Source organism: Aspergillus vadensis (assembly GCF_003184925.1).
Source record: "Aspergillus vadensis CBS 113365 unplaced genomic scaffold BO88scaffold_24, whole genome shotgun sequence".
In the NCBI taxonomy this organism is placed as follows: Eukaryota; Fungi; Ascomycota; class Eurotiomycetes; order Eurotiales; family Aspergillaceae; genus Aspergillus; species Aspergillus vadensis.
Window position 1 is genome coordinate 27434 of NW_020292062.1, and position 27685 is coordinate 55118.

The 27685-nt window shown below is 50.8% G+C and overlaps 7 protein-coding genes across 7 annotated transcripts; 5 read left to right on the forward strand and 2 right to left on the reverse strand.

The window, feature by feature from the left end:
- Nucleotides 1–1230: 1230 nt before the first annotated feature.
- BO88DRAFT_348226 (putative alanine aminotransferase) lies at nt 1231–3184 on the reverse strand (the record flags this gene model as incomplete). The annotated part of the gene is made up of 3 exons (XM_025703410.1): nt 1231–1485; nt 1545–2785; nt 3031–3184. The coding sequence occupies 3 exons, from the start codon at nt 3182–3184 to the stop codon at nt 1231–1233; spliced, it is 1650 nt and encodes a 549-aa protein (XP_025559354.1).
- Nucleotides 3185–3796: 612 nt separating this feature from the next.
- Nucleotides 3797–5722, reverse strand: BO88DRAFT_407329 (proteasome regulatory particle lid subunit RPN7). The gene is made up of 3 exons (XM_025707400.1): nt 5167–5722; nt 4252–5078; nt 3797–4197 (listed from the first exon to the last, which is right to left on the reverse strand). Exons 1-3 carry the CDS (start codon nt 5611–5613, stop codon nt 4005–4007), a joined length of 1467 nt encoding a protein of 488 aa, XP_025559355.1. The 5' UTR covers nt 5614–5722; the 3' UTR covers nt 3797–4004.
- Nucleotides 5723–7342: 1620 nt separating this feature from the next.
- BO88DRAFT_131311 (putative MFS phospholipid transporter (Git1)) lies at nt 7343–9357 on the forward strand. The gene is made up of 7 exons (XM_025701397.1): nt 7343–7505; nt 7583–7761; nt 7829–8427; nt 8484–8502; nt 8555–8865; nt 8920–9190; nt 9246–9357. Exons 2-7 carry the CDS (start codon nt 7588–7590, stop codon nt 9336–9338), a joined length of 1467 nt encoding a protein of 488 aa, XP_025559356.1. The 5' UTR covers nt 7343–7505; nt 7583–7587; the 3' UTR covers nt 9339–9357.
- A 427-nt stretch (nt 9358–9784) lies between these two features.
- BO88DRAFT_131059 (PEX11 family protein) lies at nt 9785–11316 on the forward strand. The gene is made up of 3 exons (XM_025701396.1): nt 9785–10297; nt 10440–10917; nt 10969–11316. The coding sequence occupies exons 1-3, from the start codon at nt 10231–10233 to the stop codon at nt 11129–11131; spliced, it is 708 nt and encodes a 235-aa protein (XP_025559357.1). The 5' UTR covers nt 9785–10230; the 3' UTR covers nt 11132–11316.
- Nucleotides 11317–12225: 909 nt separating this feature from the next.
- Nucleotides 12226–14856, forward strand: BO88DRAFT_130981 (putative plasma membrane antiporter). Its single transcript, XM_025701395.1, has 7 exons — nt 12226–12568; nt 12627–12695; nt 12744–12850; nt 12898–13071; nt 13131–13959; nt 14011–14112; nt 14171–14856. Exons 1-7 carry the CDS (start codon nt 12514–12516, stop codon nt 14530–14532), a joined length of 1698 nt encoding a protein of 565 aa, XP_025559358.1. The 5' UTR covers nt 12226–12513; the 3' UTR covers nt 14533–14856.
- Nucleotides 14857–19537: 4681 nt separating this feature from the next.
- acuF (phosphoenolpyruvate carboxykinase PCK1) lies at nt 19538–21853 on the forward strand (the record flags this gene model as incomplete). Its single annotated transcript, XM_025703398.1, has 4 exons — nt 19538–19719; nt 19868–19943; nt 19993–20193; nt 20510–21853. The coding sequence occupies 4 exons, from the start codon at nt 19538–19540 to the stop codon at nt 21851–21853; spliced, it is 1803 nt and encodes a 600-aa protein (XP_025559359.1).
- Nucleotides 21854–25706: 3853 nt separating this feature from the next.
- On the forward strand, nt 25707–27491 carry BO88DRAFT_407335 (putative mitochondrial dicarboxylate carrier protein). Its single transcript, XM_025707401.1, has 2 exons — nt 25707–27054; nt 27120–27491. Exons 1-2 carry the CDS (start codon nt 26156–26158, stop codon nt 27166–27168), a joined length of 948 nt encoding a protein of 315 aa, XP_025559360.1. The 5' UTR covers nt 25707–26155; the 3' UTR covers nt 27169–27491.
- The last annotated feature ends 194 nt before the right edge of the window (nt 27492–27685 follow it).

The following is a 27685-nucleotide window of genomic DNA, read 5'->3' on the forward strand; positions in this document are numbered from 1 at the left end:
TGGGGACTCACATGTCGTAACTACATACAAATGGTATTGCAACTCCTGACTCACCATACTCACATCAGACATCAAATGATCGTCCTTCCATCAAGCTAGCCATTTGTACTTCATGACATCAGTATCGCTATCTGCTTATTAGTATGAATATAACATGAACATTCTCAGTTCCTGACTAAACGACTGCACAATATAGACTTAACCATTGGCATCTCACTGGTGTGAGTCCAAATGTCAGACAATAGTAAGTAAGTACTGCCCTAAAACCATTAGACCTTTGTACCCTATCATCACTCACAGTAAGCGCGTCAAGACTTCAGGACTTTGAGTAACACAGTGTTACTAGTCATCTAAAAAGTTGCAAGCTCAAGTCTTTCCGAACACGATGAGTTCTGACAACTTAACATCGCATTGGAAAAGAAGAAGAAAGGAATCTAATCACCAAGATAATTCCCATTTCTCTATCTGCTCCGCAATGTCTGGATCTTAGAACTTCACCACCCGCCAATTGACTAGTGGTACTCTAAAACATAATATTCAAGACCTCGCTCAACCTACCCAACTAGTAACACCGCTAACCTGGAAAAAGTAGCATAGTGATAAATCGATACTGAAAACCAAAGAACTGAGTTATTTTCCCAACGTATCTTGAAAAGTCCAAATAGGAAAACCCTACTACTAAACCAGCCTATACGGAAAACCCTACTTTAACCCCCACAATCCCGCACATAACCAACCCAAAATAAAATAGAACAGAAAAAGATGGAGTGGATCGGCTATCCTCGGCCCCTGAATCATTTCAATCACTCATACATCGGTTCCACCCCAGAAAATCTGGGTCATTGTTGTGTGGTGGGCGGTCTCCACTTGGACGGCAATTGATCGATGTTTGGGGATGGACCCGTGGGGAAAACTTAACGTCGATGCCATGTGGATGCGGTTAAGTAAGTGAGTTATTTATTTAGTTGTATTGTGCGAATACTATGACAAACAAACTTTTGCGCTGATGGTGCCTGAGACACATTTACGTAAATTATGGCCGTCTCTTCGTTTGGTTTACTCAGTTTAGCACTCAGGGAAATGTAGGCATGTGATATATACGACCGAGGAAAGCGGCAGCTTCTCGGAAATTAACGGGGTTCTATTTGGTATGTCCGTCTTCTAGAAAGAATATGGTATAACTCTATATATCTTCATAACACGTGCAGCTGGTATATCTACCGGTTCTGCTTACTTGTACTTGGCCATGAACTCCGAGTGGAACTTGACGATCCGCTCAACCCAGTCGGTTCCAGGAGCCAAGAAAGTAGTACGGAAGTGCAGGGTGTTCTCCTTCTGGCCGAATCCAGAGCCGGGGACGACGCAGACACCAGTGGCGTCAAGGAGACGGAGGCAGTAGAACTCGTCGGCGGCACGGTTCTCGGCCTTGGCGGCCTCAACGGCCTTGGGAGGAAGGGTGATAGTGGGGAAGAGGTACATGGCGCCCTAATTCATTAGTCAGTGAACCGTCCGTAGGATGCTCTACTGTCACTGAAAGTACATACCTGAGGCTCCTGGCATTCAACACCCTCCATGCGCTGGAAGGCTTCGTACAGGGCAAAGGCGCGCTTGCGCAGACCGTCCCGAATGCCATTGTACTCCTTCTCGTACACGGCGCGGCTGGGCTCACCCTCCTTGGGAGGGTTCACCATCAGCTCGACCAAGCACTGTCCGATAACCGGCGGGCAGAGCATGATGCTGACGTACTTGTAGACCTGGGCCGCAACCTCGGGGTCGAATCCGACCAGCTCAAAGTAGCCACCACGGTGACCACACTCACCAACCATACCCTTGGAGACACTGTGCAGGGAGGCCAGCTCCACGTTGTCGTACTTGCCGGGCACTTCTTGCTGCAGCTGACGGAGTCTCTTCTTGAAGGAGATGAACTCGCCGGTGAAGACGTTAGTCTGGTAGACTTCGTCCGCAATGACCACCAGCTTCTCCTCCGCGGCCAGGTCGAGCACACCCTTGATGTCCTCAGCACTGAGGGAAGCACCGGTCGGGTTACCGGGGTTGATCACAACAATGGCACGCACATCGGTGCCAGCAGCCTTGGCTTGCGCAAGGTTCTCACGAATAGCATTCACATCGGTACCCCAGGCCCTGTGCTCCTCCAGGTGGTAAGGAACGCACTGGGCGTTCAGAAGGGACAATGTAGCGGTGTAGAGAGGGTATTGAGGGATGGGCACAAGGACACCAGCACTGGGGCCATCGCAGATGACGTTCAGAAGGGTGCTGACACCGGAGGAGGCACCACCGGTCAGGTACAGGTCCTGGGGGTTAGCGGGGAATCCATCACGCTCCTCGATGAACTTGGCGACGCTGTCACGGATAATAGGGGCACCTTGGCTGTGACTGTAGGCACCGACGCTCTGGACGTCGGCGAGAAGGGTCTTGGCCCGGTCAATGACATCCTGCTGGTAGCCGAACGACGTACGGAGAGCCTCAGGGTTCTCCAGCAGGGAGGGGTTCTCGAGAAGACTGAGGACCTGACGGAAGAAGCTGATGGGCTTCTGGTCCAGTTGCTGAGGGTTGCCAATGTTGGCGAAGATGACACTGTCGAAAGGCAACGACTTGTCTCCCTGAGCCAGCTTCACACGGTATTCCTCGGCCTTGACGGCCAGCTCACCACGGACGGCATATTTGGCGGCCTTGACGTGGGGGTTGATGTTGTCCAAGTTGAGACGACCGCCGGAGGAGGCGGTCAGGGTGCGCTTAGCAGTGAAGGTGACGGTCATGGTGGACTCTGTGATGGTCGTAGGGTATGATTAGCTAACTGACCCTTTGTAGGACGAGAACAGAGAGTCTCTGCCCAGATGGCGGAGTAGGTTCCATTTGTATGGGAAGTATACGGGGGACCGGATGTCACAAGATCGGGGCTAGCTGGAGAAGGCCGTCTGACAATCGGAACATGGGGGAGGGGGGGCACATCCAATGACCAGCAGTAGCACGGGAGGAGGGGAAGTAAAAAGAAAAAAAAAAAAGACTCACCCCTCTGCAAAGTGCCGGCGGGTAAGACTGCCTTGGAGGAGAAATGGCGCGGGCCGTTCTGATGGCACGACAGCCAGGCACCATTCGGCCGGGAAACAGCGCATCGCAGCGGAGTTGCCCGCAGTCGAGAGGCGAGCTTAATTTGCCAGGTCATTATGTCGGCTCTCTTGCTCCAATATGTCGGCCAATTGCACGATTATGCCTTCTCCACCGTGGGGGCTAGCGGGGAGACGTCGTGACAGGGTGCTCCTTGAAGCAAAAGAACAAGGTAAGACCGTCTGATAGGCCGACAATGAACAGAAAGAATGCCTGATCGTGGGCCGGAGAGCAGATCCCAGACGGAGAAAAAAAGCAGAAATCCACGAGGGAAATCCCACGGGGCGGTGAGCAGATGACTCAGCTGGTTCCCTCACCGGGTCAGGAACCGTTCCTTTCCTTTTACGTGAAGGGCATTGTCAGAAGGAAATGATCGTGTCGATTCTATGCATGGAGATTTGATCTATCGACTGGCAATTGTGTACACTGTACAGACGGGCGTCGCACTGCGTACTCTTCGGTGGCTTGAGGCTAGGCGGCTGAGGACTGCGTTACACCCATGTCTGCTATGGTTGGTCCAATAACGACCAGTCATCCCCCATGATCCCACACGCTCTCCGGAGCCTCCCGAACTTCGGCTCGGGTACGGAGTATCTACTACTTGACTAGGAAGATAGGCTCTACGACTTGCCTGGTTCTACCAGATGTCGGTGGGAATAGCTTTGGCCCACTCCCCACAACTAGCCAATTTCCTTGAGGTCATGTTGTCTTCAGGTCATTATATGTATGATACAGCAGCCTCACGTGTCTGGACGCTCGCAGTGTCAATGGTCAACGGTGTCAAAAGATGTATAAATCACTGAGTCTCTCATCTAGCGAGTCATAAACCATGTGTGGTGAGTCAAGATCAGTCCACTTCTTCCCTGGCAAGAACTCCCCTAGCTCCGTTCGCTTCCTCGCAACCGCACGGCTTGTCCGTACTTTTGCAATTTCGTAATCAGAGCATCGCCGTGCTTCACAACATCCGCGTACTGCTTGTTCTTGTCGTCAGGTCGGTTCGTCTCGATGATGCCATTGACCCGGTCGATGGTGCATGCAATCCGGTTGCTGGCGATGAATTTGGCAAGATCCCTGTAGCTGTCAGTCAATGCAATCTAACAGTCAATGGTTCCATGGCAGACTTACCGATCCAGGTAGTCTACGGTGACGCCGAAGTCGCTGGCCATGCTGTTCAGGCCAACAACGCGATAACTTTGAAGCAGTTGCTGGTACGCGCGAAGTCTCATCTCACGCACAAACCACGCGCGGTGCTCGTGCAAGTACCGGTCCTGGTTCAGGAAGTTGTCCTCCACGGCTGCCAATGCTACGAAGAAAGTGCGGTAGTTGCCGGTATACAGGCTGTCGACCAAGTTTGCGAGAGGCGAAAAGTCGACGGGCGCTTCGGTTTCAGACTGAATGCCAGATCCCGCTCCCAGAGTAGTGAGGTTAACCACAGTGGTAGCCGTGGTTGGCGCGGCTCTGGTGACAGTAGCATCCTTCATCTCCTCATCCTGGGCTCCGGGCCCGGAAGATACCTCGCCGGTCAGAGCAGCCAAGCGGTCCTCTCCAGGTCCAAGAATGGCCTTGATCTCGGGTGCATCCACGACCTTGGCCTTGAAGTCGACTCGCTTTAGAGATAATGAACCCGCAAGGATCGAATAGATGACCAAGGACGAGTAGCTGCACAGTTCGTAGCTGGTGAAGGTCGATAGACTGTCGAGTAGCAGAGGGGCGGCAAGGTTGTAAGAACGGATGGTGAGTAGATGCAGGCCCTTGTAGGCCTTGAGGCGGTTTCTCCGGTCCCAGTCGCCGCCACTTTCAATCAAAGTGTTTGCCCGCTCAATGCTCTTCTTGACGGAGTGGGTATCGCCGAAGAAAAGACCAATCCGGATCATGGCCAGCGTCAGATCGATCTTCGTTCCGAGGAATGTCGTCTTCTCAAGGAGGGCCTCGTGGGATTCGATAGCTTTGTCCTGCAAGCCACGGATTGAGGTTAGCATATCAACCAATATGCGGAGCTGTTATCGAATAGACTCCTAGCTAGAGCTTCTCAGGACATACCTTATCGCCTACACGGGCCCAGAACTCGGCGCGCTTACCCCGTGCGGCCAGCACCTCAGTTTCCCCGGCGGCTTCCTCAGCTTCATCCTCTTCCTTCTGGAATGTTTCCAACTCCTTTCGGTTGTCTTCCACCAGTGACTGATACAGAGATTCATCCCAGGGGAAGTCTATGTTCTGGGGCGACTTCCGCGAAGCCAGCATATTTGACGTAATCAGGGACTTGGTCGGGTGCTGGGCGACACCCTCACCGGAGTGGTTCAGAATGCCTTCGACGGGATGAGCGAGGTGTCGGTAAAAGGGAGCCATCTTGTTCTCGGAAATAACATCTTGAAGTCTCTTCAATGATGTCTGTCGCACTGTTTGCGGGCATGCAGGGTTGGAGAGGTTGAAGACATGTTGGGCGAGGTTGAGGTCAGGGTACTTTATGTACTGCGGATCGGACCCCATGTTGACGAAGGGGGCTTAGATATCGAGCTGAAAAAGAGACGCGTATAGACAATGTAGAATGAGGAAGCTATGGAACGAAGCTTGAAGGTCAAGGGAGTAGAGGGTCTGGGGTCGATGATGGATGAGGCAGATACATCACCTATGGAACGTAGCTGACCCGAGCTCAGCTGGGGAAATGTTGTTCCGGTTGCCGAAGGCGCTTCCAGGTTTCAACAGCCATTCCAACATCTCATACGCCGAACGCCAACGAGACATAAATAAAATCATGATTATCTGGATAAAGGACTCTCTGCCCATCATAATAGTTCTACGAATGTTGAATTGCGGTCGGTGGACTTTAGCAATGCAACACGTATCGTATCGTTTTGAAGACAAGCCGTCAATGACAACTCCAGCGAATGCTTCTCAGCCGCTTGATATTATGTTTGGCATCTATCATTAGGCAAGATGTTCAAAAGCCATCCCAGCTTCCTTCTCTTTGTTCTCTGCAACATGTTGAGGTCGATGTCACATGACTGTGTATAATGGGCAGACTCCGGAACTGCAACCGAGGACAGAGTACTAAACGTAGTGATGATGCCTGCGAACAAAAGTAAAAACCATCATTGGATGTCCGAATCCTTTGCCATTCTCCTGCCACCGCGGGTATGTTGCGCGTATACTACGTACAGATGATCATCCACGGAGTTGACTGTTTTGGTGGGTTCCGTTATTAGACTGGAGTAAGATGATCTAGTTGTTGGGTGGATAGAGGACCACACGTGCGCGCATGGCAGGCTAATAACTAACTACTCAGCTTGATCACTCGGAGCTAAACCGTGGATTGTAACGGATACCATTCATCGACACTGCTTCCTTCCAAATGAATTGCCACCCATGGGCGAGTTTGTATGAAAGAGAGCTTTAATACCTGCATGGTAGTAGTTCGATATAAGGTCAGTTAAGGGTGCAGTTGCCACCAGATCATTGAAGACGTGGCGGAAAGCCACATCCGACATTGGTGCTTATCATTTGCATCTAGGATGTAGTCTGCTCTTAGTCTTGAGAGGCGGCAGCGATACCCGTAAACTACTAGACTGGATAATAATCGGGTCTGACATGCGACCTTGTACTTGGATGGCAAGGTTACCTCGGGGTACTCCGGTATCAAAAGCTGTCTGTCCACTAGTCGAAGAGCATGGTCCGCAAGTGGCTGGAAAGGTATGATCCCTTACCTACCACCAAGTATACCTCGTTTATGTCATTTATGGATGCTTTTTCGGGCCCTGAAGCGATGCTCAGCTTCTTGCAATAACGTACAGGAAGTGCTGCATCTAGCACGTGCTATGGGGCGAGTGAAAATTTTCCGTATCAGACCAGACAAGGTCGACGAGGCTAAAGAATCTCGCATATGCTTCGATGAGATTCGGCTGTTCAAATCAAGACTGAGGCACCAGCGAATAACAGCACATGAAGACGGGGTGAACTACACCTTAATAGGTATAGTGCATAGTTGGGCTTGATAGGGAAGATGGGGTACTGGGATCCACTTACCTTCTTGACCCGCGGTGATACTGACGCTAAGGCTACACAGGGAGGGGCCAATACAACCTCGCCGGCCTGCTTAGCGTGGGAAATGGAAGACCAAGGATCAAAGAGGAAATCCATCATGTGCCTTGACGCTGTTCTCTCGCTGGTCCTCTTGCCCACCGAAAGTTTTTTTCAGTTCCTTTTTCCCTTGTACTTATACCTCGAGAATCCTGTTTCTTCCCCTCTCCTTTTCACTGATCTTTTACTCTCACCCCCCTCTGTTATATAGGCGCAATCGCCCTTTAATTGTTCCTCCTTCGTTGTCTTCCGAGTCCCTCATCTTGGCAGAAGTACCTTTGATCTCTCAAAGACAATTGCCCTGTGTATACACACTGTGAACCAATTTCTCTTCGTTTGCGACAATCCAAGGCTGCGAAGCTAAACTGACCTGCAAAAGCAGTCAGCATGGAGCCAAAACCGGACGTTGAGTCCAAGGTCGATGTTCCTCCAGAAAAGGCCCCCGCTTCTCTTGATGCGGTTCCTCTGGAGGAAACTGCGGTTGGCAAGAGCCGTTGGGAGCGCAGTTGGCCCACGATTGCTTGCGGCGCTGGTCTATTTTCTGATGGCTACCTCAACGGGGTTCGTTCACTTGACATGGATTACTTTTGTGGCATTTGGTGGTCTCGCTAATCTGGCTCGTCTACAGATCATTGGACCTGTAAATACCATCTTGAAGAGACTCTACCCTGATGAATACTCCAACTCCCCTGCCAGTCAAAATGTATCCTCTATTACTTTCGCCGGTACTGTGGTCGGCATGCTTATCTTTGGATACACAAGTGATCACTGGTCGAGAAAATGGTCTTTAATGATCTCTACGATAATATTGTTCCTCTTTGCCGCTCTGTGTGCTGGTGCCTATGGGTACCATAACAGCCATTATGGTCTATTTGCTGCCCTTACTGCATACCGTTTCTTCCTGGGAATTGGAATTGGCGGCGAGTACCCTGCAGGATCTGTCGCAGCCGCGGAGAACACTGGTGAACTCAAGCAAGGCCATCGCAACCGATGGTTCGTAATGTTCACCAATTTCCAAATCGATTTTGCCTATGTTGTCTCCGCCCTGGTTTCAATGATATTGGTCTTGATTTTCACCGAAAACCATTTGCGTGCGGTCTGGCGTATTGGTTTGGGACTCGGTGTCATCCCACCTCTTAGTCTGATCTATCTCCGGTTGAAGTTGGAGGAGCCCGAGGAGTTCAACCGGGAGCGCATGCACAAGTTCCCTCTTTGGCTGATTATCAAGTAAGCTGCCTGGCAATTATCAGTTACAGCGTTCATGACTAATCGCACATTCACAGGTTCTATTGGAAGCGTCTGGTTTGTGTGACTCTTCCTAGCCAATGCGCAGAGTATTACTGACCGTAAACAGTTTATATGCTCATTGATCTGGTTCCTCTATGATTTTTCTTCTTATTCTTTCAGCATCTACTCGTCTGACTGGATCGCTATTATCCTGGGAGACAGTGCTCCTCTCTGGCAGAGCTTCGGTTGGACAACACTGACATATACCTTCTACATCCCCGGATCTTTTCTAGGAGCATTGTCGAGTGATTGGCTGGGGCCCCGCAATACCCTAGCCCTCGGTGTCTTGCTGCAAGGCATTGTTGGGTTTATCATGTCTGGCTGCTATGAGTATCTCTCAACGCCTAAGAATGTCGCAGCATTCGTCGTGGTTTTCGGGTAGGCTCTGGATTGTATCATGATAATATCCCATCTGCTAACTTACAAACCTAGCATTTTCTCGAGTCTTGGTGAGTTTGGCCCTGGCGACAACATTGGACTGTGCTGTGCCAAGAGCAGCGCAACCGCTGTACGGGGCCAGTTCTACGCCATCGCTGCTGCAGCTGGAAAGATAGGCGCGTTTGTTGGGACTTATGTGATCCCGATCATTCAAGACAACGCGCCCAACAAGGTCCGGTCCGGTCAGGACCCCTTCTTCGTCTCCAGTTCACTCTGCATCTTTAGTGCTGCTTTGGCCTTTTTCCTCCTGCCAAACATCGGACAGGTATGTCATATTTTCTGGTTCCGTCCAGGCGAGAGTAGGCTAATCGGCCCTACAGGACACCATCACATATGAGGATGCCAAATTCCGGGCCTATCTAGAGGCTCATGGTTACGACACTTCTGCCATGGGCAACCAAGAGGAGCGGTAGTCAATTTCCTCCTGCAACCCGCGCGCCTTACGGACCTGCTAAAACAACGCATCTGAACTGCTTACCCGGTCAACGTCCCAGCCTAACAAGCGCCAACCTTCCCGTACCCCAAGCGACATTCCATCAGACGAACGGCCCATGCAACATCCTCCAAGAAAGCCCAAGCAGCGAATGCGCGATGACCGACAATCGAGGTTGGTGTGAAGATGCCCAAGCGACCCCGGAAGAGAACACGCCCAGAAGCGCAATTTTGGTAACAACATTCCACCCGTTCGGAGCCCCTGGAAAGGATGCTCGGGGTCTTAAGTTAAGAGAGTATGGTTAATGACTCGATGACTATGTGTCAGTGATGTAATGTATAGAAATACTATTATTATGCTTTATATTCTTTTGTCGGAGGAAAGAAAATAAGCAAGCAAAAAAGTGAATGTTGAAGACGAGCTGGACCCGTAGTTCGCATGGCGGGGAGAGTGGATTAGGGAGGATCTTGTGATTGACAGCTTGGATGGTCCGACCAGCCGAGGTTCCAACTTCCGAAGTCTTTCACCTCCAACAGACGGGCGATCGCCGGCCGCTCATTTACCGATCCTATCATCCAGCAGCCAGCCCTCGACCCCTACTACTACTAATATCCTTTTCTCCGCCCCTCCCCCATCTTTTCTTCCTTCCATCCTTGGTGCGGAGTATCCTTTTTATCTCCCGTCTGTATCACACCTAGAACCTCTCCTCTCCGTCCACCAGCCAGCCAGAGCTTCGCCTTCCTTTACGGTCCCCACGCCGTCCCGACACCGCGCGGAATTCGACTCCCGCCTTTTTCTACCCTTTCAATAAGTCACCGACGCCTTCTCGAACCCTTTCCATCAACCCAACACATACACCTGCCATCATCAATATGGTCGCAGACGCTTTGGTTTACCACCCTGCCTTGGCGCATTACTTGCGCTTTGTCGCAACGACGGGTACGTGCCGACGTTCTAACTGTCCTGCGCTGCTGGTTTCTCGGCCGGGAGAGAGCAAGGTGCCTCAATGCAGGGGACCTGCCTCTCGTGCTTTTGGAGGATAAATTGATCGTATTGCAGAATGTCACTAACCTTTCCACAGTCGGTCGCGATAAGATCCTCCGAACCTTGCAATACTTCTCCCGCTTCTATGCTTGGTACCTCTACCGCACCAACCGCCCCCAGTCCGCCATCGAGCCCTTCAACGCCGTCAAGAAGCAGTTCGGAACAACTCGGAAGATTCTGCGGATCGGCAAGTTTGTTGAGCATCTGAAGGCAGCTGCACTGGCCTCCGACAACAAGAACCCTGTTGACCCTGTACTCCGTTATCTCGCCGTCGGCCGTCAGCTCGGCTACGCGGGCTACCTCTCTCTCGACACAATCACCGTTATCGATACGATCGGTGTTCGTAAGCTCGCTTCGGCCAAGCGACTGCAGGAGCACGCTTACCGCTCATGGATGGCGGGCTTGGTCTGCAGTGCTGTCGCGGGTGTATACACTTTGTTCAGATTGCGGGAGAAGGAGAAGACCCTCGACCGCAAGGAAGGCGAAGGTGTTGTGGAAGCTAAGAAGCTTGAGAAGTATGTTGTGTATTTCCACTCACGCTGAATTAGCGTACTAACATCTTTCAGGGAGCGCTCTGCCGCACGCATTCAACTCATTTCCGATCTTTGCGACCTGAGCGTGCCAGTGTCCGCCCTTGGACTGGCATCTCTCGATGACGGCATTGTGGGTCTTGCAGGAACGGTCAGCAGTTTGATCGGAATTTGGTCCCAGTGGCGGAAGACTGCGTAAGCGGTCGCTGCCTGGACTGCATCGTGGAGATCGATATCAACAAGGCCTTATAGATAGTTCTTTCTGGCCATCATCAAACGCCGTTTGCACGGTTGTTGATACTAGAACTTGACGCGCCAGTGAATATCGGCGTGCTCAGACACAGCGAGAGACAAATACTGACGGGTTGGACTAACTGAGCGTTTCATGTGCGAGGCGGGTCCCAGCCATTTATTCAACGGATTCATGTAACTTAGAGCTTATTCCCTTTGTTTGCTTTAGCCGAATATCATTTGTCCTCTGTTGCACCTGCTACTCTCCGGCTATACCATTTCTTTTTCGGCTCTCTATCTATTCCCATTTTCCAGCTGAAGTTGATGCATCGCTTCCATGCTACGTTTGCAGGTCCGAGCCACTATCGGATATGTCAACTGGCCGTGTTTCGCAAGAGGCCCCTTGCAGCCCTTGCATTCAGGCACTCAGGCTGGCGGCTACTCGCAGCAAGAGCAGCCGGTTTCTGAATCAAAATTCCTTCTCCACCACAGTGCATAATCTGGCCTTTGTCTCAACGCCAGCGGGTGATTATGGCCATTGAGCCTGAAATTCCTGAACCAGTCATATGTCCCGAATTGAACATTGCCTGACCAACAATTGCCCTCTTTTTCTCCTTATATCTTCTTTGACCGAGCTGTCTTGCATACTGGGCTGCAGTACCACAGTACCATTTGGCAGACCAAGCCAGAGCCACCTGTATCATCAACCGACTTGGTGTGCTATTTTTGTCTTGCCACAATCTTATTGTTATCAACATCTTGCTTCCTTCCATCCCTTTACTGATAAGCCTTCTTTGCTAATAGACTATATGATGACACGCTACATTGCCCACGGTCTATCACATTCCTAGAGTTACGTACGAATCGAAAGCTTAACCTCAGACTGGCATGCAAATCTATCTTCCGCCCATCGGGATGCGGCCTGGCCTCTTCATTCCTAGTTCATTCCTATCTACGCCTCGCAGCCAAGCTTCGAAGCTGCAATTCCTCCTGCAAGGGAGGCGTATCAGGACCCACTATGTATGCATCCTGGCGGAAGGGTGTGACAGCACCAGGCTCTTGTACAGTGTGGTAAGGGGTGACTAGGAGTTCGTTGATGGTCTGGCCGTGCTGTATGAACAGGCGGCCTCCCCCGACTTTCTACCCTAGCCAGGGCAGAATTTGAATGGTATCTTTGACCGGCACAAATAATCCATTTACGCCAGTCTCCCACACTTTGACTTTGAAAGATTGATGGTTCTCAGTATCTATCTTTGTTAGGACCCATGCGCGATTTCTTTAACTCGACTTGGGAGTGAGGCTTGTTTGCCCCAGCCGGACCCAGTCAACAGCTGTTTGGCGTTAGCAGGGATGTTGCATCCGTTTCTTGACGTTAGCAACTTCAATCTTGTTCTTTCCGTTACAGGTGAGGAGAAGCGACTCATATTCATATGGTACAAGTGGGGAGCTAATACCCTACCGAGGCCTTTACATTCTCCTATTTGGCTTCGTCTCCCTGAAGGTCAAACAAAGATGGTACCTTGGTGAAGCTCGTATGATTCTACATCCTACATTAAGGGACGCGATACTAATCCTCCTAGTGCCTGCCTTCGTGGTTGGCATCTGCTTTGGGCCAGCTGGTGCAAAGTTACTGAATGTTTCTCAATGGGGAGGTGATAGTGCCAACGAGACCAGCGAGATAGCCTATGTAAGACCACCGGTTAAACACTGGAAGAGATAGTGCTGACCTTTCAGGGCTTGACCCGTCTCGTCATTGGTGTTCAGTTAGTCAAAGTGGGATATGAACTACCCAAGAAATACCTGAGGCAACGCATGGTGGAGATGACCATCTGCCTATTACCATTAATGACCATCTCATGGCTCGCAACTTCTGCGTGCGTAAAGCTTGTGATCCCGCACATCTCCTTTGTATGTCTACCCTTGCCTCTACTGTGCTAGCCCTGAAGCGACTAATCGCCCGACGAAAGCTCTCAGCACTCATTATCAGCGCTTGCGTAACCTGCACCGATCCAGTCCTGTCTCAGGCAATTGCGAAAGGCCCTTTTGCTGACAACTTCGTCCGCCGACCACTGCGAGAGTTCATCTCCGCCGAAGCAGGTGGCAATGACGGCTTTGGGTTTCCACTCTTGTTACTCGGAGTCTCGTTCTTGCGATACGCCGAAGCCCCAGCCAACACCCTCAGCTTGGAAGAGTTTGACCTGGAACGAGGAGTCCCAGATGTACTCGGGACAACTGGAGTTGGACGTTTCGGCGGCGGCGCAGGCGTGGCGCTCAAACATTGGGCTATTGAAGGAGTTCTATACATGATCCTATTAGGTGCAGCTTACGGTGCATTCGTAGGGTTCGTGTCCCAGAAGCTGCTGAAGAAAGCGGTCAAGCACAGGTGGATTGATCATGAAAGCTTCACACTTGTCCCAGCAGCAATTGGATTGCTCCTTGTTGGCACGTGTGGTTGTTTCGGCTCCGACGAGACACTCGCCTGCTTCATTGCTGGGTGTGTCTTGAACTGGAATGGTCTTTATCACGAAGAGATCCAAGCTCGACATGACTCGTTCAATTCGACGATGGAAACCTTGCTGAATTTCGCAGCGTTCATGTTCCTTGGGGCGACCATGCCATGGGAATATTTCCAACGTCCCCATGATACGGGGATAACTCTCTGGCGGCTCTTTGCATTGGGATTCCTGATCCTGGTGTTTCGTCGCATCCCAGCTATTCTGGTGGGATATCGCTTCATGCCCAAGGTCTGCAGCGACTGGAGAGAGGCACTGTTCCTGGGGCACTTTGGGCCAATTGGTAAGGTTGCATACCTTTCTCTGAGTCTCTCATGCTAAGACATAAATATAGGAATCGGCGCGGTCTCATACGTCGAGTACACTCGTCGACTATTTCCTCCCCCAGGACAAAGCGACGAGGAAATCAACAGCATGACAGCCGCGATGGTACCAGGTATGCATGCATTGCACTCAGAAACTGCAGAGATATTCTCTAACAGATGGACATACAGTCGTCTACTGGCTAGTCCTATTCTCCATCGTAGTCCACGGCCTGTCAGTACCAGCTCTCAACGCCCTCTACAGCATCTTCAAAGTACCCCGTATCTGCGATCACCCAGTCACCGTCGTCCTTCTCTCGGAGAACGAACCTCTCCCTAACAACAGCACAATGAATCCCCAGCGCCACTCGATGGTCCTCAACAACCGATTCTCACGACCATCAGAGAGCGAAAGCGACCAGGAACAGGAGTACAAAGAAGACACGGAAACTATGCTTCGGTCGAGAGAAGACAGTCCCGATCGAAGCATAGAGCGCCTTTCAACACAGTCCAGTCGGTCGATTAGAACCGTGGATATGAGAGATCTGGTGTGATTTGTATCTCTACGAAGAACGAAGCAATCATCTCTTATTTATTCGTTCGTTCATTTCATCTTATCTCATCTTATATTCATCGTCGTCGTCGTCGTCACTCGTCAACACGTTATACAGCCACACCCCGTCCCTTCGCCTACTACTTATCGCATCCCCACACCCACAACCCCATGAACGCCTTATATCATCTCCAGATCGAACCGAAGGTAGTTTAAACAGGGCAGGTCTATCATACAATAAAGTAATTAGCTAATAGCCACCTTAAACACGCAGACACTGCAGGAAGAAGAGATCCACGTACCTTTCCGCAAGATCCACAAGTCTTAGTCTCGCCAGGGATGGCAGCGCCGCAGGAGGGGCAAGCTTGGTGAGCACCGGCCATTTTGATAGATTGGATATATGGTAGTATTTATCTCGTGGAGAGAAATGAAATGAAGTCAACTATGAGTCATTAGTCAGTCAATAAATATCCTGCTTATCATCACCAGAAAATAACGGAGTCTCTCTCTTCCGTCTACTCACCTGAAAGCGTCTGAAGCTAAGTAGCAGAGTCGATAATGTACGTAGAAAGTAAGCAAGAGAAGAAACCAAAGACAGGGGAAGCTACAAATAAATAAATAGTTTCTTGACTAATCCCTCAGCGATGATTCACGCATTTCTGCTGTGCTGGCGAAACCCCGCCGCGGCGCGCGCGTGATATTCCCGCTTCTTACTTAGTACTTGCCCCGCCTGATGCGGGATCGGCGGTATGTGATTGGCTACTGGGGTTGTTTGATAAGACAAGAAGCGAGTGTGTGCACGGCGCAGATGATTATTTTTGTTTTTGTTTGTGAAGAATTGCTTTTGTGGGTGATAAAGTAGATGAGTTTGGTTGGAGGGATTCATGGTATTTAATGTTTAAAGGGGAGGGATTGGGTAGTGTATCGTGATCATGATGTGTAGTGGTGAGGTTGTTGATGATTTTCTTGGGGGGTATTGTGCATGTGAGTGGGGTGGTGGGTGATCGACGAATGTTGCCTGGTTCAATAGTCAAAAGGTTGTGTGTGATATGCTGTACACACTCTTTGGTTGCCTTGAAGTGTGTACACAGTCGTAATGGACTGGTAGTAGAAACCACGGTGATTTACTGTCGAGTTGGGGTTATTGCCTGCTGTAGAACAGAAAATATGTTGACCATAAATGAATCCACCGCCCATAGTGTCAGATTTATCCCTCGGTCTCTTTCTCCGATCCATATAACAGCTCCAGACATTCCCATGTCGAGAACGTTCCTTTATTTCAGCATAGTGCGTTAAATCGGGTCAAATCAGGAGGATAGACATTACAAAGGGGCGTAGGTCCTCTGGAGGTCTGGAATTGTTGCTTGGGATAAAAGAAAGTAAGGATCTTGTTACCAGGAGACGTGAAAGTCTACCCATTGTCGTGGAAGTCCATCTTCTGGAGTCAACTGAGAGTGCCCGTGTTGCCGTCACAGGTGACCATGGCATCAGTCTCGCTCGGGGTCAACTTTCTGTGCTCGGCTGCTTGGCACAGTACCAGGGCGATGGTGGCGTTATCAAAAGGTCGAGGACGGATAGCTCCATCATGATAGAGACGGTTCGAGATGGGTTATACCTTAGAGGATAAGAGAGGTTTAGTTCCAAGGCCTGCGAGCTGTGGGCTGTTATGTCTGGTGCGAAGCTTTCGGGATGGTCCTGATACGGTGGGCGTTCAGTGGCTTTCTCCAACTTCTAAAACTGAGATCCTGCACCGTCTGTTGGGAATTAATTGAGGTATTGCTTTTGATTTAAACAGAAGCAATTCCGAACGAAATAGCCATCATACGTCTAACTAGCTGGCATCGGAGAATGATATGTGCCTATATTGTCAGTTGCTGAACGGAAGCCGGACAGGATGTAGTACTGCTTACCTTGCGATGAACGGTAGATGTCTAAGATACACTATATGAGCCGTTAGCCAGGTGAGATAGACGTTAAAGGTTATATGCAGGTCGAATGTGTGGTCTCAGTCATGCTGACGGTCATCAGAGAAGCCTGCGTGACTATCTGCTATACGCAAATAAGTGAGAGTTCCTCATTTGACTGACTCAGCTCAAGTGATTTCATCAAAGGTATCCTTGGGAGATAAGAGTGTGTGGTGGAAACCACGACGAGAGACACCGCAGACAGTATGTTGAACAGTCCAACGTATCTAACGGACGCAACTTGCTCCTGCAGATTGACAGTATTTCGCGAAGGGACAGCAAAGCTTCTGGGGTATCGTTTGCTATGCAGCATGCACACAGGAGCTACCTGTCAGTGCTGTCTGCAGGTGTCCACACTAGCCTGAACTGGTATAAAAAGCCCGAAGCAAGATAAAATGGACGGCGATCGAGAAAAAAAAAAAAAAACATCACGCGCACATAATATAGGCAGACGTCTTGATCAGGAAGAGACAAAATCATGGTGGCCGGTCTAGATGAGCGATTGGAGCTACTTCGCAGACTAGCTCGGTCTGGAGTTCTTGCTAAATTGAGCTGGATCCTTCAGCAGGACGATTGTTTCCATATATATCACTATGTCGAATATGGAATTGTGTCATGTGCACAGGGGGATTTGGAGAAGACTATTTCAATTCGCCAGGTTGCGCTTCCTCCACCGTACTATTTGAGCTAGTTTTCGATCATTGTACTTCATGCTGTAAATGTAATTTCTGTTTTCGCCATTAGAAGACTTGACTGGATCATGTTTCTGCTGCCTGCAATACTAGACAGTACCCTACTGTATGTAGTTAAACTATTGTCGCATCTACGACCAAGGGTGCCTAGTACGGAGGAGAAAATATATAATGTGGCACTGATACAGATGAACTTAATACCCAAGCTACTGGCTAAACACAAGTATTGCGGCCTGAGTTATCTTCTAGCTTGACAGCATCTACTCCAAAATAACACAAAAACTGCAGAGAAATGCATTGCAGGGTCTCAATGTATGAAGTGGTGGCAAAGAAGTCGGTGAAGGCAGATGTATCGAATTAGCACGGAAGCTAACAACCCGTTAGAGGAGCCGAACTGCAGTTCGTATCCGACACGAAAACCCAATGATAGGTAACACATAAGCACAGAGTAGGACAGGTGACTCTTTTGCAATGGGGAGGCTACAATTTTCAGAAACACTCGTATAGACTGTCCATCACCATCAATAGTTCGAACAACCCCCTCTCCAACCATCAGACTACCAATCCACAAACCGGAAAAGCGTTTAACTACGCTCTAGCCGGAATCGGACAACCCCCAGGGGACGAGAACATCCGGGGAAAGGCCCGCGTGGCCCCGGCACTCCTCGGATGCGGGGTACAGATTGCTGCTGTGGCTCGATAGGGAAAAGACACCGCAATGACATCTTGGCTGATTCCAATGCCAGGGCACTATTTCTCCGTCGCATCTATCTACCGTGATAACATCCCGGGCTAGGTGCTCTTGGCTAATTCGTCATACGCCATTCCTTTGATTGTCCGCGTGGGAGGCAAAAATGGGGGTTCTTCCAGGCACCTGACCAAAGCCGGGGGCGGCAACTCGGATATTCTTGGGAATTCGGAAAGGGGCCAAGTTGATCTATCATGTGCAATTATCGTGGTGGCTACAAAGGAGGTAGCCCCCTTTTCTTATCTACTGAGCAAAATAGAAGAGAATTTTAGATGCCCATGCATCTCATATTTGAAACCTACCGTCTGTAGATAAGAACTGAGACTCATGTATGAGGGATATTACTGCAGTAAGGAGACGGGCGGGCATCCTTCAAGGGTCCACGTAGCGGGTTGACGATGGCAAAAGCCCGCATCGGTATGACATGGAATCCCAGAAATGTGACTCGGATCCAGCTGATAGCTCTCATTTGCCTCAATTTACAGCTCACCCGAAAATAATGCTCGAGCCCGAAAAGACGGCAATATCTTCTGCCCATGAGAGTGACGTTGGATTGTCCATCGGTCGCACATGCCGATGCTGATTGGTGGCTGACAGGAACGTTTCGGGAAGGGGATGACTAAGATGATACCGGAAGCGGGAAAGTGCGGACGAGGGGAACCCGAGATTCTCCCCCGGCATTTCGTCACTCGGAAAGATTCCATTCGCAATTGCTGCTTCTGCTTTTCTGGTCGGGCCCAGACTTGAATGCAGTCCTAACTCTGTCTCCATTATGGGTCATTTCTCAGCCAGTCCTGGCAATGCATTACACACGAGTCGCCTGGTCGGGTATAGTCCAGCCCTCCTAGCCGAAAAAGAAAAAAAGGAAGAAAACTGCTTTCCCCCCGCAATTTCCCTAGTCTAGCTTATGGGAGTTTTTAGTTATCGCCTCTAGACTCCGTCTTCTTGCATTGAGCTCATTCAACGTCACCACTCCAACTCGTTCCATCTACCCGTTTCCCTACGTCCATTGTTATTTGTTCCGCCAGCTAGAAAGAGTAGACGGTCCTTTTGTCCTTGGAACTGAGGAAATTGTAATTGAATGAACTCTTTGCAGCATTCACTCACTCGATGATCCGGTGGTGGCTGCGCGCGGCAGGCTCCAAGACCATCACATAATAATAAATACCTCGTTCCCGTAGCGCCGGGGCCACGAATTCCCACTCTGCATCACTAGCAGCTTAAGCGTCTATCCCTGTACTCCAAACCACTCCAAACCTGCGTACCAACTCCCACTAGTGCCGTTGATGAGACATTAATTCATCATCCCCTGACGCGCTATCCGTGATACCGCCTCAAATCTCTGATCCTGTTTCCGAAGCTTGTGTTATTTGCTCAACTCTAGTTGGTGCATCCGCCATCCCTTCCGGGACCACCTCGTGCCCACATCTGGGGTTCGGAACTTTTCGGGCTTCGATTCGAGGCATTTGTCTTCCTTTTCCACTCTTCACGATAACCATCGCCGTCGAGACGCGGTCTGCTGCCCCGACATCTTCCGTGGAACGGTGGAGTAAACATTTCCAGCTGCGATTCCACACATTCAGGCGTATTGGATCTCCCATCATGAGTCCTGCGACAAACATTCATATACCCCCCGTTTCCCCCGCCGAACCTGGTCCTCTTGCTTCAGATTTCTTCCAACAGCAACTCGCAAAACAAAGAAATAATAACTATCATTCTACCTCACTAAGAAACATGGTTGCTGCTTCGGTGAATCGCACTGCTCTGCACCCTGGTGGTGTTCAGTATGTCTTGTCCTTTCCTTCTATCTACCCGTTCCCTTTTTGATATGTTGTCGCATTGCTCGGGGTTACCCTCAACTGCTTGGGCAATGTATCGCATATCATTCTATGACCTTGCCTGGTATAGATCGATGCTAACATGACTCTCCAGGCCGGGCAAGGGTCACACTGAGCTCGAGGAAGAGCTTCACGAACACGCCCACATTGACTATGACCGCGTTGCTATTGTAAGCTCACCTGTCGCAAATGTTTCTCGAGCCTTGCTAACCAAGATAGATTGCCAACCCTGCTGTCCCTGCTCTCTACGAAGATGCTCTGGTCTACGAGACTGGTACCGCTATCACCTCCAGCGGTGCCCTGACTGCCTACTCTGGTGCTAAGACTGGTCGCTCTCCCTCTGACAAGCGTATCGTCAAGGAGGAGACCTCCGAGAACGATGTCTGGTGGGGACCTGTCAACAAGCCCATGACTCCTGATGTACGTGCTTTCCATTGTTCTCATTTTCTTGGTTCTCCTGCAAGTGCAATATATCGCGCATGAGGATCATCCCTTGCATAGACCCGCAGCTGGCATGGACCCAAGCTTTTTTGGCAGCACAACGGGAGGAAAGAAATGCCTCATTATAGACTTTTTGAGGCATTTTTGATCTTGCGACTGCTGTGCGACACAAAAGTTTGGGTTCTGTCCGGTTGTGCTCCTGAGAATGCTTGTTTACCAGGTTGCGCCTGGTCGGGGTTCTCCAGATGACGTCATCCATGATCCGGACTGTTGCTAACGGCATCCCGACTTGCAGGTCTGGCGCATCAACCGTGAGCGTGCTGTCGACTACCTCAACACCCGTAACCGCATCTACGTTATCGACGGTTTCGCCGGCTGGGACGAGAGATACCGCATCAGCGTCCGTGTCGTCTGCGCCCGTGCCTACCATGCTCTCTTCATGCGCAACATGCTTATCCGCCCCTCCCAGGAGGAGCTGAAGCACTTCCACCCCGACTACGTTATCTACAACGCTGGTTCTTTCCCCGCCAACCGCTTCACTGAGGGTATGACCTCCGCCACCTCCGTTGCCATCAACTTCGCCGAGAAGGAGATGGTCATCCTGGGTACCGAGTACGCTGGTGAGATGAAGAAGGGTGTCTTCACCGTCCTCTTCTACGAGATGCCCGTCAAGCACAACGTCCTGACCCTCCACTCCTCGGCCAACGAGGGCAAGGACGGCGACGTGACCGTCTTCTTCGGTCTCTCGGGTACTGGCAAGACCACTCTGTCTGCCGACCCCAACCGTGCCCTGATCGGTGACGACGAGCACTGCTGGACCGACCGTGGTGTCTTCAACATCGAGGGTGGCTGCTACGCCAAGTGCATTGGCCTCTCCGCCGAGAAGGAGCCCGATATTTTCAACGCCATCCGCTTCGGATCCGTCCTCGAGAACGTTGTCTTCGACCCCATCTCCCGTGTTGTCAACTACGACGACTCCACCCTTACTGAGAACACCCGCTGTGCCTACCCCATTGAGTACATTGAGAACGCCAAGATCCCCTGCTTGTCCGACAAGCACCCCTCGAACATCATCCTCCTCACCTGCGACGCCCGTGGTGTCCTTCCCCCGATCTCCAAGCTCACCACCGAGCAGACCATGTTCCACTTCATCTCGGGTTACACCTCCAAGATGGCTGGTACTGAGGACGGTGTCACCGAGCCCCAGGCTACCTTCTCCTCCTGCTTCGCCCAGCCCTTCCTGGCCCTGCACCCCATGCGCTACGCCCGCATGTTGGCGGACAAGATCTCGCAGCACAAGGCCAACGCCTGGCTGCTCAACACCGGTTGGGTTGGTGCTGGCGCTACCACCGGTGGTAAGCGTTGCCCTCTCAAGTACACCCGTGCCATCCTGGACGCCATCCACAACGGCTCCCTCAACCAGGTTGAGTACGAGACCTACGATGTGTTCAACCTGCATGTTCCCAAGACCTGCCCCGGTGTTCCTTCCGAGCTCCTCAACCCCAAGAACAGCTGGACCGCCTCGACGAACTTCTCCGACGAGGTCAACAAGCTTGCCAAGCTGTTCAACGACAACTTCGGCAAGTACGCTGACCAAGCGACGCCCGAGGTCATTGCGGCCGGTCCGGTGCCTCAGTAAATTGTTTCCCCTTCTGTTCTTCCATTTCCTTTTATCTGCTTTTGATATCTTGCATGGCGTGCTGCGTTTCCAATCATGGGTCATCTGAATCTTCCACTACCATGTGTGGCCTACCCCGGCCGGCGGGGAAAATACCATTGGCATTTCCTTTTGGGTTTTTGCTTCATTAGAAGTCGAGGTAACGATTAGAAATTGAATTCAAAATATACCTTCATCAACTATCTACTACGTAAATGAATTGTCTAAGAATTACCGTAGCAAGCCTTGAATCCACAGCGGGTCACGGGGATGAACCGGGGTCGATCTTTGGCTCCACATGTGATCGCCGTTTAGCGTCTCCGACTTGTTCCTTCTTCTCTGCAACGCTGCTCTCCATCCGTATGCCATCTGCAACTGCTATAGCCATCAAGTCTAACAAGTTTCACATCAAGGCGTTCTTCAGCCAACCTCCTTGCCCCTTAGTTTTGAACATGCAAATTTAGTTGCAAGCTGCACGCCGATGCGAATGAGCTCTGTACGCTTGCATCAACAGACGTACTTTAGTCTCCGGGGAGAGACTTTGCAATGACTGGCCTACACTTAATGTTGCTTTTCTTAAACTTATTACATCCTACGTCCCGTGCCATCAGAACCATGTTTTCACCCCTGGTCCTCCGACTCAAACAAGGGATGTAATGCAAACATCAGAATGTCAACAAGATAATGCCCTTACCTCTTTACGATGGATCTTCATAGGACTACTGGGACAATTGGAAGATTTCCCTCGACTCCTGGGTGCCCTACCTCCACAATAGTAATCCAGCATCTACAACTCGAAAAGTGGACGGGAAGGTTGGTTGTTAGTCATACCATTGAGACATTACTGACAGAGATTTGCTATCTACGTTCGAGGACAAGACCTACGAAAGGATATCGACTACAGAGTGATACAACAGGGACGAGAAATCTCTTTACCGTGACGTACTCAACTGAACAGGCTAAGTTGAGTAACATCATCGGACCTGGTCCTCAAGCGCCGCCAACCGGGGGTTCGAACCGAGCTTCTGTCGCATGTTCATAGGTTCCCCGACGCCCTCTATCTCGCGCAGTCAGATGGGGATGGCAGCTCGTGGGGACGCCAATGATCGTGTCAGATTGGTGCAGCTAATTTGCGTTCGAGGTTATCATCCATCTTGTTCGGCAAGCCTGTAATCTGCTCGGCAGCCAGCAGTCCCAATATAGTTGGTTCGCGCTATCATCGCATGGTCAATAGCATGATGGCAGACGCGGCGAGTATGTCCATATGCGTCTTCAGTCGGTTGACCAAGGCCCGCCGTTGCTGTCCGGTCTCCTGTTTCGGTAAGTGCTAATACTCAGATTCGGATTCCACTTCCGTCAACCTAAGCGCAAGTCTTTTACCTCGCAACTACCTCATAATATGAGAAACTGGCGTACGAGATACGGAACGCAATTCCCACGGCAGCGATATCCGCAGCGGCCCATTGATGCAGCAATGTACCTACATTCAAGCATGCAACAAGGAGAAGCTACGCATCTCACCAGCCGTGGCAAGATGTCCGTACCATCGAGTCGAGGAATACGACACAATCAGATCCTAGCCGGGGGGCAGCGTCGGCACATACGTTTATAATATCCACAGCCTGCTGCATTGCCCTGGCCAAACAAGTACCTCCCGGAACGATGGCTGCCCAACGAAGCAGAGTCAAAGACACATCAATCTCGGCGTTAGCTCGGCGACGTGTGTGCATTGGGCAACATCTAGCGCCGTTGGAGCTCCAGATGGTGTTGGCAAGTATCACGTGGAGTTGCGACATGCGAAGACCAGCCACGATCGCCGCAATAATGGGGGCAGGGCACGCGGGGCGGGCATTGGGCGAACGAACGCGCAGAAATTCCAACTTTACGACCACATCATCAGCAAGAACGAGGGCGGTCATTCAATTTCGGCCGCGCGGGCACACTTAGCAGAAGAGAAACCGAGTCGGCTATTCCGCCGGATACAAGGAGCAATATAGGCCGCCAGATGAAGAGATGATAGCCTGCAGGTGACATTACTCCGATATGAGACGGGCAATCCAGCGAGAATCGGCTGTTTTCTTTGCAGCTCGCTTGTGGCAGGTAGTCCCCACAGACAGGATCGTAGTCTAAGCCCCAGTAGCTAATCCGCCTGGGGGCCTGGACCTCCTGACAGGGTAACCGGCCAGTCAGCACGCTGCTGATTACTCCTTGCTGGGTCCTGTCCCGGGAGAGTACCCGAGGGATAGAAGTGAATCTCACCGCGCGCGACTACCGATACCCGCCTCACCCGCTCCGGGATCCCGAGATGTGCTGCCGCCAGGGGGGAGTGGTTGCCGCGAAGGTATCCGTCGGCCCAGTTCATCCACTATCTAGGATGCAGTATGGAGAAAGTCGTGTCTTATTGGGATAGTTGGGGATAGGGAGGACCCTTTTTTGGAACTGTAATTCCGATACGACGTGTATTACTACTAACTAGCTAGGTTTGATGGGTCTGTTGTTGTAGGTAGATGTAGATTCCCAACAACTTGTTGACCCTGGAGGCAGTGAGCTAGGAGATCAGTGCTCCGGCATACAGCCAACAAACCCTTCCAACCGAGTCATCCACCTTGCCGGTTACTTGACTGGGACCCTGCGATTCGATCATAGTTGCTACGCCACTGAAGTGCGTAGTCATCACATTGTCACTGAAGTGAGGACGGAGGAGATCTTCTCCGGCTGACAGTGGCAGGCAGCACGGGGGAAGATCCGAAAGTCGGAGGAATCGGGAGAAAGGAGATAATCCAGCATACAGTAGGGAATCTGAATATGATTATTCCGGGTGTGCATTATTGTTCGTGTTACTGATGTTGTGAGTGATACCATGTTTCTATTGCTGATTCTCTACTAGTATTCACAACGGCAGTTGATAGGTATACTGGTGTTTGGTGAAGTCGAAAAAAAGAATATGTTATACGACCAGATTTCTCCGAAGTAACAGACAGTACCTACCTTAGACTGATCGACGAGACCAAGCTTTGGAAAATAATAATATTATTATTCAGGTTGCATTACTATTACCGACATTACTAACCCACTTGGCAAACTGGGGAAAGAGGAGATAGGAGATAACCTCGGGAAGGCGGCAAGAAGCAGCGCAAACCGGACCGTTCTCGTGGTTAGACCCGATTGGGTTTAGTGGGGGTGTGGGGAGATTACGGTAATTACTTTATGTACGTATGATGGATGATTATTCCCCGCCATGACGTTTTGGTATTAGCTTGCTGTTTGTATCTGATTTCTTTTTTTGTTGGATATTTGCAATACACGGCATGTTTGGAAATAAATTGTACTGTTATGAGAAGAGAGAGACAGTTATCTATTAAAAGAGACAAGAATAACAAATTCATCATAGACACAAATCATATGAAAGGAATATCATCAGACGTGGCAACCCCGCATTTTCCAGCTGGCGGCATCGTGCAGCAACTACTATACTACTCTGAATCATATACTAAATCCTCATCGATCGCTCGGGCCTTAAGTTTGGCATCGGCTAACTTGAAAGTGGGGATGGAAACAGTTGCCCAGTCTGGAGAAGATTATTCAACTGTCAGTCAAGTAATTACTACTTCTTACTGCTGGATTTCATGGTCGGCTTCTCGGATAGAATCAATGGCATACAAATACATCATCGAATCCCCGTCAATGCTACCTTGACTCATGCATCAAGTTATTATAAGTATCAGAATCAACCCACCCAAGATACTTGCTTTGCTTGCTTGCTTGCTTCCAGTTGTACAACCTTGCAACAAATTAATCCATTCACTGCACAACACACACTCTCTCGCCTCCTCACTTCTTCCTTTCCCATCATCTGACCGTTCCAACTTGTCTAACTCTCCTCCAAAAACCGGTTCACCACTTCCTACTCATTCTCGTCGGGCCTTTTCGTGACTTCGACCGGGTTCCCCTCATTGTCCAGCTTGTGCTTCCACGGTACGTCGAATCTCCCCTCCCGCCCTTTTCACGTCACGGTCGGTCATGCTGAGTGCCTGGCAAAGAAAATCTGTCTTTTTTTCTTTGCTCCGCCAGGCACTCGTATCCTTATGGCTAGATGGTCTTTTCTCCCTACCCCCACCGCGTATCGTGTTATCTGTTGATTCGCGTTTCATCCTTCGTTCATCTGCGTTCCTCCTCTTAAATCCTTCGTTCGGCGCGTCTCATCCGCCCTCACTCCTCAAAAGTCTCCGCATTAACCCTCGTTGACCTCTCTAGATTTGGTGTGAATCCTGCTTCCTCGTCAACATGGCCTCCCCCACCGCGGCCAAAGAGCCCCAGCCCGCCGTGGATTTCCTCCATCACCCCTACACTCGCGCTGCCCTTCCCTTCGTGAACGGTGGCCTTGCCGGTATGACTGCCACGGTCGTGATCCAGCCCATCGACATGATCAAAGTCCGTCTGCAGCTCGCTGGTGAAGGTGTGCGCACCGGTCCTCGCCCGTCTGCCTTTGGCGTGGCCCGCGACATCATTGCCTCAGGCAAGGCCCTCGATCTGTACACCGGTCTGTCGGCTGGACTGCTGCGCCAGGCCGTCTACACCACCGCCCGCCTGGGATTCTTCGACACCTTCAGCAAGACTCTCAACAAGCGTGCCGAAGCCGCCAACCGCAGCGTCACCTTCGCCGAACGTGCCGGAGCCGGTCTCGCTGCCGGAGGTATTGCCGCCATGATTGGCAACCCGGCCGATCTAGCGCTGGTGCGTATGCAGTCCGACGGTCTCAAGCCTCCCGAGGCGCGGGCCAACTACCGCTCCGTCATGGACGCGCTTTTCCGCATCTCCAAGCACGAAGGTGTCCCGGCTCTGTGGGCTGGTGCTTTCCCCACCGTTATCCGTGCCATGGCACTCAACGTCGGCCAGTTGACCTTCTTCGCCGAGTCAAAGGCCCAGCTGAAGAAGCATACTAGCCTGTCGACTCAGAACCAGACCTTTGCCGCGTCCGCTATTGCCGGATTCTTCGCCAGTTTCCTCTCCCTGCCTTTCGACTTTGTCAAGACCCGTCTGCAGAAGCAGCAGAAGGATCCTAAGACCGGTCAACTTCCCTACAAGGGCGTCTTGGATTGCGCGCGCAAGGTCGTCCAGGAAGAGGGCTGGTTGCGGTTCTACCGCGGTTTCGGAACGTACTATGTGCGGATCGCTCCTCATGCGTTAGTGTCTCCACCTTTTGCTGTTAGTTACTTAGTAGTGCCGTTGGCTAACCCCAGACCCACAGGATGGTGACGCTTATCGTGGCCGATTATCTGAACTTGATTACCAAGTAGGGTGCAGTGCTTCAGTATGATGTTTCGCTCGTCGACAACTACTTGAGTTGACTTGACTTCAATGCCGCGGTTTCTGTCGTTCGATGATGATTATTGCACAGGTGCGGATCTGGTTGCACTGTCTGGAACAGATGCAGGAGAAGATCGAAATGCCCTAATGATTGTGGACGGAGGATGGTGTTTCGATGGATGGTTGATGTTGTTTCAATGGCTGTTTGTATTTATTACACCCGTGTTTTGCAGCTACCTAGTGATTTTAAGTAGAGATAGGCAATAAAAAGTCTACTCTGATACCAGATCAATCGTATGAAATTGAATCACTCATCATACATAGAATCATACCCTTCCCCTTCTTCCTCTCCATCCAAATCAACTTCCTCAACACCGACCATCGACCCCGCCCTCTCCTGCTTAATCCTAGCAGCAGCGGCAGCAGCAACAGACATCCCCCTCTCCCTCTTGACTCTAATCCTCTCCTCCCCATCACCACCACTATCATCCCCATCATCATCATCCC

What these genes read in the sequence shown, in the direction of transcription:
- BO88DRAFT_407329 (XM_025707400.1), bottom strand. Translation starts at nt 5,613, where the DNA reads ATGGGGTCCGATCCGCAGTACATAAAGTACCCTGACCTCAACCTCGCC. An exon ending in GGGCCCGTGTAGGCGATAAG is followed by an intron (nt 5,079 to 5,166) that starts GTATGTCCTGAG and finishes CGTGGCTTGCAG; the next exon opens with GACAAAGCTATCGAATCCCA. An exon ending in ACCGTAGACTACCTGGATCG is followed by an intron (nt 4,198 to 4,251) that starts GTAAGTCTGCCA and finishes TGACAGCTACAG; the next exon opens with GGATCTTGCCAAATTCATCG.
- BO88DRAFT_131311 (XM_025701397.1), top strand. Translation starts at nt 7,588, where the DNA reads ATGGAGCCAAAACCGGACGTTGAGTCCAAGGTCGATGTTCCTCCAGAA. An exon ending in GCATTCGTCGTGGTTTTCGG is followed by an intron (nt 8,866 to 8,919) that starts GTAGGCTCTGGA and finishes TTACAAACCTAG; the next exon opens with CATTTTCTCGAGTCTTGGTG. An exon ending in TCCTGCCAAACATCGGACAG is followed by an intron (nt 9,191 to 9,245) that starts GTATGTCATATT and finishes TCGGCCCTACAG; the next exon opens with GACACCATCACATATGAGGA.
- BO88DRAFT_131059 (XM_025701396.1), top strand. Translation starts at nt 10,231, where the DNA reads ATGGTCGCAGACGCTTTGGTTTACCACCCTGCCTTGGCGCATTACTTG. An exon ending in GCGCTTTGTCGCAACGACGG is followed by an intron (nt 10,298 to 10,439) that starts GTACGTGCCGAC and finishes ACCTTTCCACAG; the next exon opens with TCGGTCGCGATAAGATCCTC. An exon ending in GAAGCTAAGAAGCTTGAGAA is followed by an intron (nt 10,918 to 10,968) that starts GTATGTTGTGTA and finishes AACATCTTTCAG; the next exon opens with GGAGCGCTCTGCCGCACGCA.
- BO88DRAFT_130981 (XM_025701395.1), top strand. Translation starts at nt 12,514, where the DNA reads ATGTTGCATCCGTTTCTTGACGTTAGCAACTTCAATCTTGTTCTTTCC. An exon ending in AGACCAGCGAGATAGCCTAT is followed by an intron (nt 12,851 to 12,897) that starts GTAAGACCACCG and finishes CTGACCTTTCAG; the next exon opens with GGCTTGACCCGTCTCGTCAT. An exon ending in TGATCCCGCACATCTCCTTT is followed by an intron (nt 13,072 to 13,130) that starts GTATGTCTACCC and finishes GCCCGACGAAAG; the next exon opens with CTCTCAGCACTCATTATCAG.
- BO88DRAFT_407335 (XM_025707401.1), top strand. Translation starts at nt 26,156, where the DNA reads ATGGCCTCCCCCACCGCGGCCAAAGAGCCCCAGCCCGCCGTGGATTTC. An exon ending in GTGCGGATCGCTCCTCATGC is followed by an intron (nt 27,055 to 27,119) that starts GTTAGTGTCTCC and finishes CCAGACCCACAG; the next exon opens with GATGGTGACGCTTATCGTGG.